Below are 9,259 nucleotides of genomic sequence, written 5' to 3' on the forward strand. Positions count from 1 at the left end.
TCTGTACGCTAATGGCCAGGCCCGATCTCTGTTCGAAATCTTTCAGCACAGTAAGGATCGCTTGTACTGAGGACAAAGAACCGTCTGAGAAAATAAGGAGATCATCGGCAAAGGAGAGGTGGGTAAGCTTTGTTTTCCCGCATCTCAAATGATACTGAAATAATCCTTGTGCTGCCGCTCTGTCAAGTGCCATAGAGAGACAATTCATGACCAATACAAATAGATAGGGAGATAGGGGATCCCCCTGTCTAAGGCCTCTCTTCCCCTTGAAGTACCCATAGGTAGACCCGTTGAAAGCAACAGAGAAAGAAGGAGTGCATACACAAGCTTCCAACCAACGAATCAGAGGCTCTGGAATGCTATAGCTGCGCAGACAAGCAAACAGAAACTCCCATCTCTGCGCAGACAAGCATACAAAAACCTTCTTCTCTTGTTAAAAAAAAAACTTATTTTCATAAAGGTGATCATAGCTTGATTTGGATTAGTACTAACAGTTTTAACCATGGCCATAAGATATTCATGCTTGTCCTCGTTGATACTTACTTCTGTGTTGAAATTCTGAAAAATTCAGTTAAGTGATCGAAGAACCAAATAACAGTGAATCTGATTAACCTAGGTTGGTATATGCTGATACGATAAAATGTGAATGCTTGAAATCAAAACACTATTTACTTTTATACCCTCCTGAACATTTCTAAATTACAATCTAAGCCTTTGTCTTAAATTGTCCAACTTCACTCCCAACCTCTTTCTCTGATTCATCATCATCATATATATACATACACATATGATCTATACGCAGACCTATATATATACATGCTCTACATAAAAGCCTTTATAATTGCGTTGAAGCTTACCGAGTCTCACATTACAGCAACAACCTTTCTCTCTCTCTCTCTCTCTGACTCTCTTGTCTGAGAAATCTCAGTTTCAGAGCTTCAGTTCTTTATTCTTCGTCGTCTTCTTCTTCAAATCTGCATGCTCGATCTAGATGATGAATGTGCGTCGGAGTTTGTGATCGGAGATTAAAATTTCAAACCTTTCGGAGTGATCACTGAGAATAACACAAGAATGCGGGTGAAGGAGCTGCATCCTCTCTGCTGCATCCCTCTCGAGAGTCCACACGGCATTGATGACTTTAACAAGCCACCGGTGGAGCCGGCGACAAATTTACCGGCGACGTCGTTAACCGGTGGATCCGACCGGAGGAAGGTCACATCAGTGGCTGGGATCTTACACAAGTGGACCAACTTCGGGAAAGGATGGAGATCTAGGTGGTTCCTCCTCCGCAACGGAATCTTGTCTTACTCCAAGATCCGACGACCGGAGAATCTGAATCTTCTCTCTCCTTCGGAGGATGTGAGGCTCATCGGAGATATCTCCGCCGGTCGTCTCTCGAGGATGGATAGTTCCAGTGGTCGCCGGAAACAACAGAAAACCGTCGGCATTGTTCATCTCAAGGTTCTTGATTTTGGTGATTTATTATTAATTTAATTTAATTTATTTATTCGATTCATTAAAGTATTTGTTTTACATCATATCAGATTGTTAATTTCTTGGGAAAGGAGACTCCTCTTTATCACTCATAGTTAGAGGAAATAACCAGAGGTCCATAGAATTGTTCACTGTGTTCTTTGATGAAATGAGAAACCCTAAATGTGGTTTTTTTTCTTCTTCTTACAATCGTCCTACGATGATCTTTCATCAGTACCTTCTTCTTGACTGGTGTCTTTATATGTCTTTTTACCTTATTTAATACAATCTGATTTTGCTTCTCTATTAATGTTAATCTTTGGTCTTAATTTTTGGGATGCCAGCTTTTAACTTGCTGTTAATCTCTGGTGGGTCACATCAGCAGGTGCTTGTTTGGTTTTCAAAGATTTAAACACTTTTGTTGGTTGCTACAATCTGGTATTGTAGCTTTAGGGTTTTGTTCAAGTGGTCACATTGTTTTTTTTTTCTTTTTTTGAGAAAGCACATTGTTTTTTTTTCTTTCTTTCATTTTGTTCAAATTTGTTTCTTATAGTGTTTTTATGTGTTAGGTTCAGTTTGTAACTCTTTTCCCTGTTAGTTTCAAAATTAACCCATTTGCCATCCGTCAATAAAGTTTTGGATTCTCTTTATTTCCCCTATTTCTTTTGCCTTTTTTTTTCTTTTGGAGGAAAAGCCAAATATCAGTATATGTCAATTGTATTCTATGAACCTTTTCTCAGTTGCATAACTAAAACAAGTCTATGAATTTTGGACACTTTTCACAATTTGTTCTTTGGCTTCTTTGCCTTGCATGTGCTTTGATTTGATTTGTCTTGTTGACAACGATACTGCCATTTTTTTTTAAATTCTCCTCGACTAAGAAGGCTTAACTATAAGACCATTTCACCGTGATGGGCTTATGCGTATTAGTATTATTCTGCTATTTGTTCAATTATATATATTTTTTTCCCTTGGATTTTAGACATGTTTGGTTAGTAAACTTAGTCGGTTGGAGATAATGGAGGGTGGGGTCCTGCCAAATTATAATAAAGACCTGTTTTGACATGCTTGTTGCTTGACAATGTGAAAGATGGCCTGTTTTCAACATTTTCGAGAAGCATTTTTTTTTTTTGAATTTTTGCTTAATCAAAATATTCCAAGGTAGGATTTTTATTTTCTCTTGTTTTTGTTTACAGGTAATAAACTTTTGTCTTTCTCAACCTGTATAGATCTAACGTGTCTAAAGTAATATCTTTATGGGCCCAGCCTGATTTGTTCTAGTTTCCAAATCTGCAACTTCAAACTTTTGAATCTGTAGGGCTCCTTACCTGCTTTAGATAGGAAGAAACTGATGTGTGTTTTAAATTTGTGGTCTCGACTTTTGTTTTATTAATTTTACTTATGTTGTAATTAGATGTTTATCTTTCTATGTTTATCTCCAGCAGGTTTCTTCTTTCAGAGAAAGCAAGTCTGATGATAGAAAGTTCTATATATTCACAGCTACCAAGACTCTTCATCTGAGGACTGACTCTATAAGTGATAGAGCAGCTTGGTTACAAGCTTTAGCATCTACAAAATGCATTTTTCCTCTCCGGTCACTTAATGGTGATTTCTCCTTCACCTCACCAAAGGATTTGTCCATATCAACCGAGAGACTAAAGAAACGGTTGCACGAAGAGGGGATGAACGAGAATCTTGTAAAAGAGTGCGAACAGATCATGCTCTCAGAGTTTTCTGAAATGCATGAACAAATCAAACTCTTACATGAAGAACGGACCAATTTGTTTGACGCATTGAGACAGCTAGAGGTAAACTTAGTTTACTGCCTTTATGATCTTGTTCCTGTGTGTATGTTTGTTTGATCTCTAGTTTTATTCTGTACAGGCAGCTAATCTTGAATCTGGAGCACCAGGAATCGATGACAATGTCTACCAATTATCAAAGCATGGATTCTCAAGCCTAGGACGTGGAAAATATAGTGGTACATAGTCTAACGCTTAATCTCTCTTTCTTCTCTTCTCCACTTGTGCTTTGCTTTGAGTTATGCAAGCATAAGAAGTGACTGTTTTCAAGTCATGTTGTTTAATGGCACATGCTTCATTTGTGTGTGGTTGCTTGACATTGTTTGGTTTCTAGAATGCAGCACAACTGCATCGTCTGATGATAAACAAGAGTTTGAGGATGTGTCCGAGGAAGATGAGCCTTCCTTCCATGACACAGATGAGTACTTTAATGAACCTAGTGTTGGTTCTGGATCCAATGGATACACTGATATAAAGAGAAGAACAAAACTTCCTGACCCAGCTGAAAAAGAGAGAGGTGTCAGTCTTTGGTCTATGATCAAAGACAACGTTGGAAAAGATCTCACCCGAGTTTGCCTCCCAGTGTATTTCAATGAACCAATATCATCCCTCCAAAAATGCTTTGAAGACTTGGAGTACTCGTATCTTCTAGACCGAGCATATGAACATGGAAAATCTGTAAGTGAGAGCAAACCCTATTTATTTGAATTTTTGCTACACCACATTCTCTTATATCTTAAACTGACTTTGGCCTGTCGGATTATTAGGGGAACGGTCTCTTAAGAGCCTTAAACGTTGCTGCTTTTGCTGTTTCTGGATATGCTTCCACTGAAGGCCGTCACTGTAAGCCATTCAACCCTTTGCTTGGAGAAACCTATGAAGCTGACTTTCCTGAAAAGGGGATTCGTTTCTTCTCTGAAAAGGTATTTATTTCAACTCATTGTGATGAACATAAATGTCAGAATCTTTCTCAAGAACTATGGGGTATGATTCTTCTGTGATAGGTGAGCCACCATCCAACAGTTATAGCCTGCCATTGTGAAGGTAAAGGGTGGAAGTTCTGGGGTGATACTAACCTCAGGTCAAAGTTCTGGGGGAGATCTATTCAAGTTGAACCTGTAGGAGTTTTGACTCTTGAGTTTGATGATGGAGAAGTATTTCAGTGGAGCAAGGTATATATAAAGTTTCATAAACCCTCAAGCCAAATTTTGTGGATTGTGGTTGCTATGAAGTTAACTTTATACTTATCTTTGATCTTAGGTAACATCAACTATATACAATATCATACTAGGTAAACTCTACTGTGATCATCATGGTGTGATGCAAATCTGTGGGAACCGCCAATTTTCTTGTACTCTCAAGTTTAAGGAGCAATCCATTCTTGAGAGGAATCCTCATCAGGTGAGTTACAGAGATATGTTCTGTATATGTAATACTTGAAATAACACATGATCAAATATACATTGTATAGGTAAATGGTTTTGTAGAAGACGTGTCTGGCAAGAAAGCTGCAATGGTGTTTGGTAAATGGGATGATAGCCTTTACTATGTTTCTGGTGATGGAGTTAGCAAGACTAAAGTCAGTGATCCCGCATCAAATGCCTCGTTACTGTGGAGAAGGACCAAACCACCGCCCAATGTAACTAGATACAACTTAACCTCATTTGCCATTACCATGAACGAGCTAACACCTGGTTTGGAGGTATGTTGTCAACATAATGTTGAAATGGACTAATCTTGTATATGGACTCATGTTTGATCTAGACAAGCTATGTCTAATCTTGATCATGGATTTAGGAGATGCTTCCTCCCACGGACTCTAGGCTCAGGCCAGATCAACGGCATCTGGAGAATGGTGAATATGAGAAGGCAAACTTAGAGAAACAACGGTTAGAAAGAAGGCAGAGAATGGTACGTCACCTTAACATTGCACTGGTCCATGAACTAGCAATTGTCATTTTGAAACCGCTGAATGTATTACTAACAGTGAAGTTATGTTTTTATTAAAAAAACAGTGAAGTTATGTTTTAAGATCTCTAGTTGCTTGGTTTCTTTGCAGTCACGGCAACTTCAAGATAGCGGGTGGAGACCGAGATGGTTCGAGAAACAAGGAGAAAGTGAAACCTTCAAGTACACAGGAGGTTACTGGGAAGCACGAGGACACAGGACTTGGGATGATTGCCCCAACATCTTTGGGGAGTTCACTGAAGAGCAGCTAGCTGAGGCTGCTTAAAAAAACCTTCTAAGTTTTATTTCCAGGTAATACTATATGTTTTCCTGTATTATGTTAAATTTTAAAAGTTAAATTACATTTTTAAATAAATTTTCTTAAACTTTACATTTTATTATTTGTTTACAATATTTAAATTTAAATTTAAATTTAAATTTTATTATATGTAAAAGTTAAGATAAAATAAACATTATATTTGATCAAAAAAACATTATTTTTTGAAAACATGTTTAATAATATATGTATATATTTAAATTATAAGATTGAAAAGATTTTTATCTATTTTTGGTTAAAATATATTAAATCAAATTTTAAAATTAATAGAAATTTTGTTAGGTATATAATTATCAAAAAATAAAACTAAATAATATTTCTAAAAATTTTAGATTTTAAAAAAAATGGTACTTGGATTAAAAAAAATTATAATTTTTGAAAAACTGCATAACATTTTGATGAATTTTTTTGTAATAAAAATTATATAACTATAAAAAATATAATTAAATAATATTTCTAAAAATGGTAAAATATTAGTGTATTTATATTTATACTATAATATTATTTATTGTATATTAATAAGGATCTATGAGTTATTACTATATTCTAAAACAAATTCCCAAAATATAGAGCAACATTAAATATAAATGTTTATATCACAATTAGGTTCAAGTCATATTTTTTTTGGTATAAATGTTAATTCAAGTCATATTATTATTGTTAGTATGTCATTTCATTATTATTTTTTTCAAATCAATGTATTAATGACATATATCAAATTCATTTTCAAATAATATTTAGGAGATACTATCACCCTACAAGATCTCGTAACCAGCTAAACGTAATCTGTCTGTGTAGTCTTTTAGTAGAGAATCCGAAACAGCTTCTTGATTAATTATTTCGTTTCTTGCATTGAAGTCTGCTTAAGAGAAGATTTACATCAGGACGACAATGGACTTGTTTTACATAGAAGAAACGTCGCTCGACATGGAAACATACCTTTGTTATATACTTTTGGTAGAGTGTCTCTGTAAAGTCTTTTCTCCTTCGCTTCTTATTTCTGTCTCTTTCATTCTGTACCTCTTTCGTTAAATAGTTAAAATTAATGTAGGTTGGTTATAACATTTGGCACAAGTCATTGTGATCCATTTGTACTTTAACTAAAAAACATGTGAGGAACAAAATTAATCCAGGCAAAATACTCTTTACCTCAAATCGTGTACTACTTAGAGCATGACTTATTTAAATATTGTGGAGAAAAAATGATTGTAGTTTAAAAATGTTTTAAAACCGACCGGACACTAAACCAGCTGATATTCCCGGTGATCAGCGGGTATCACCGGATCACCGGGTCAAGCGCAGGTGAACCGCAGATTAATAAATGAATTAATTTTATTATATAGCTATGAAAATGAATATATAAAAATTAAATTTAAATATTTTATAAATGTTTTATAAAACATAAAATAATAGTTTGAATATTTAGAAAATACTTAGCTTTAGTTTTTATATTATATTTTCATTTGAAATACAAAATATCAAAAAAACAATTAACTATCTAAACTTTTTTTTTGTAACAAATAAAAATTATGACATCTAACAAAAAAATATCAAGACTTAAAATTTCATAAATATTTCAATATCTAATATTAATAATAAAATTAAACTTAAAATTTTAAATAAACCAAAGTAAAATGTTATTAATCAATTATCGATAATAAAAATAAAAATTAACACTAAATCAAATCAACTAGTTTTGGTTCTCTATACCATCGTTCACTTCATTTTTTCCAAAAAAACTATAAAATAACAAATAAAAATTATATATTAATTCAACTATTGGTTCAACTGATAATCGGATTTCAGGTTTACCGGATTTTTCGTGTTTTACTAGGCTTTTTAATTGTTAAAAATGATTGTGAATCTGTAAAGTGTGAATTTGTGTATGAACATTTCTATTAACAAATGATTCTATTTTAATATATAAGAGATGCTTTATTACGTAGCAAAGGCAGACCTGGATTTGGATATACTAGTATATGTTTCCTTTTTTATATTAGACACCCACATATATATGATAGGATAAAAGTTTTAAGTACAAGAGCTGGTTGGATTAAAGGCTTGAAGGTGTATGGATTTCCTTAGAGCCTTTAAAACATTTTTTATTGTAACTTCGTAAGTTTAAACTTTGGTCCCGTGATCTTACTGATGAAACATATACCTATGATCTTAACATCTAAATGAACTTTTGTTCATTTGTTCATCTCTACTTTTACCTGGACGAATTTAGTAAACAAATGATTTATATGTTTTTGTTTTGATTTAATCATGTTTTAGTTTTATTTTTAACAATATTAATTTTTATTATTTATCTAAAATATAGTTATTTTAAAATAAATTTTTGGCAGAAAATATAATTTTTTTGTTTTCGCGAGAAAATAAAATTTTGTGATCTTGACAGAAATTGTGATTTTGTAATTTTAGTGAAAATGCAATTGTGCAGTTTTAGTGGGAAACAACGTTTTTGCGGTTTTGACGAAAAAATATGATTTTGCAATTCGGCAAAAATTTACATTTTGTGGCTCTGGAGAAAAATGTGATTTTGAGATTTTTGTGAAAAAATATATTTTGACACTTATGCAGAAAATGTGTTTTGGCAATTTTTTGGAGAAAAAAAAATTTATGGTTTTGGCTGAAAATGTAGTTTTTCTATTTTGATAGAAAATATAGTTTTGAGATCTTGAAAAATGCGTTTTTGCGATTTGATAAGAAAATATATTTTTGTGTTTTGGTGGAAAATATAATTTTATGATTTAAGGGAAATATTATTTTGCAGTTTTGGTGAAAATATATTTTCTACAATGTAAAATATGTTATATAGTTCGGCAAAAAGTACGATTTTACGGTTTGACAAAAAAAAATTTGCAATTTTAGTAGATATTTTGGTTATTTAGCCTTTTGAGAAAATATGGCTGTTCTTTTTTAGACGTGGTGGCAGCGTCTCAAAAAACACACTTATCATGGATAAATTCTTCTTCTCACTGATTCTAAAATAGATGCTAACAGCATGGCGAGTGAAAATTGACCGGATTTTGTGATGCCATAAAAACCAGCGACAGAAAAAGTGGAGAATGCGGCTGTTTTTACAGAACCCAGCGACATCAATTAAATGCGATGCCGTAAAAATAGTTATTTTCTTTATATTTTTTTATAATTTTCCAAATGCGGGCGCTGCCCGCGGCGGCTCCAAAAAGAACAGAGCTAATATATCATCATTGTTTAGATGTCTATACTTGGTTCTAACTATTTTATTTGGATAAAGATACATTTTGCTTTTGTTATTTTGAATATGTTTATCTCTATCCTAATACACTAGTTAAACTCATCTGAATGAATATTATTTTAGGCTAATTTTTTTTTGTAAAAGGTCCAAAATTGCCAAGGTCATTATGTTTTTAGGCTAAATTTTAAAACTAATTTAATAAATCATTTGAGTGATGACAAATTTAACACAAAACAAACATCATATTTTATTTCTATAAAACCGGTCCATATGAATGGACAAACAAACGTATCCTAACGTTTACCATCTTTGATTAACACAGGAATCTAATGAGTAAATCTCTCACCATTTTCTTCTAACTCTTTCTAATTATTTTTGTAATTAATCGTTTTCTATTTAGTGATTTAGAGCATCTCTAATGTAAAATTCCATATATTTTTTAAAAATAGAGTAAAAGTGAATATGGAATAAAAATGT

The 9,259-nt window shown here is 33.0% G+C and overlaps 1 protein-coding gene across 4 annotated transcripts; it reads left to right on the forward strand.

Annotated features, from left to right (window-relative positions):
- The first annotated feature begins 814 nt into the window (after positions 1-814).
- Positions 815-6,714, forward strand: LOC108835212 (oxysterol-binding protein-related protein 2A). Of its 4 annotated transcripts, none has more exons than XM_056992704.1 (11): positions 815-1,461; positions 2,916-3,281; positions 3,358-3,454; positions 3,610-3,953; positions 4,043-4,198; positions 4,280-4,447; positions 4,536-4,676; positions 4,747-4,977; positions 5,073-5,186; positions 5,335-5,534; positions 6,418-6,714. In XM_056992704.1, the coding sequence occupies exons 1-10, from the start codon at positions 1,072-1,074 to the stop codon at positions 5,506-5,508; spliced, it is 2,181 nt and encodes a 726-aa protein (XP_056848684.1). In that variant the 5' UTR covers positions 815-1,071; the 3' UTR covers positions 5,509-5,534; positions 6,418-6,714. The 4 variants fall into 4 exon arrangements, with proteins under 4 accessions (XP_056848684.1, XP_056848685.1, XP_056848687.1 ...); XM_056992705.1 differs by having other exon boundaries at positions 2,919-3,281; XM_056992707.1 differs by lacking the exon at positions 815-1,461 and adding an exon at positions 2,470-2,787.
- The last annotated feature ends 2,545 nt before the right edge of the window (positions 6,715-9,259 follow it).

This window comes from Raphanus sativus, chromosome 8, assembly GCF_000801105.2.
Source record: "Raphanus sativus cultivar WK10039 chromosome 8, ASM80110v3, whole genome shotgun sequence".
Classification (NCBI taxonomy): domain Eukaryota; kingdom Viridiplantae; phylum Streptophyta; class Magnoliopsida; order Brassicales; family Brassicaceae; genus Raphanus; species Raphanus sativus.

Excerpts from the sequence above, each read along its gene's own strand:
- LOC108835212 (XM_056992704.1), top strand. The coding sequence starts at position 1,072 with ATGCGGGTGAAGGAGCTGCATCCTCTCTGCTGCATCCCTCTCGAGAGT. Across the intron at positions 1,462-2,915 it reads TCGGCATTGTTCATCTCAAG|CAGGTTTCTTCTTTCAGAGA; the intron begins GTTCTTGATTTT and ends GTTTATCTCCAG. Across the intron at positions 3,282-3,357 it reads ACGCATTGAGACAGCTAGAG|GCAGCTAATCTTGAATCTGG; the intron begins GTAAACTTAGTT and ends TATTCTGTACAG.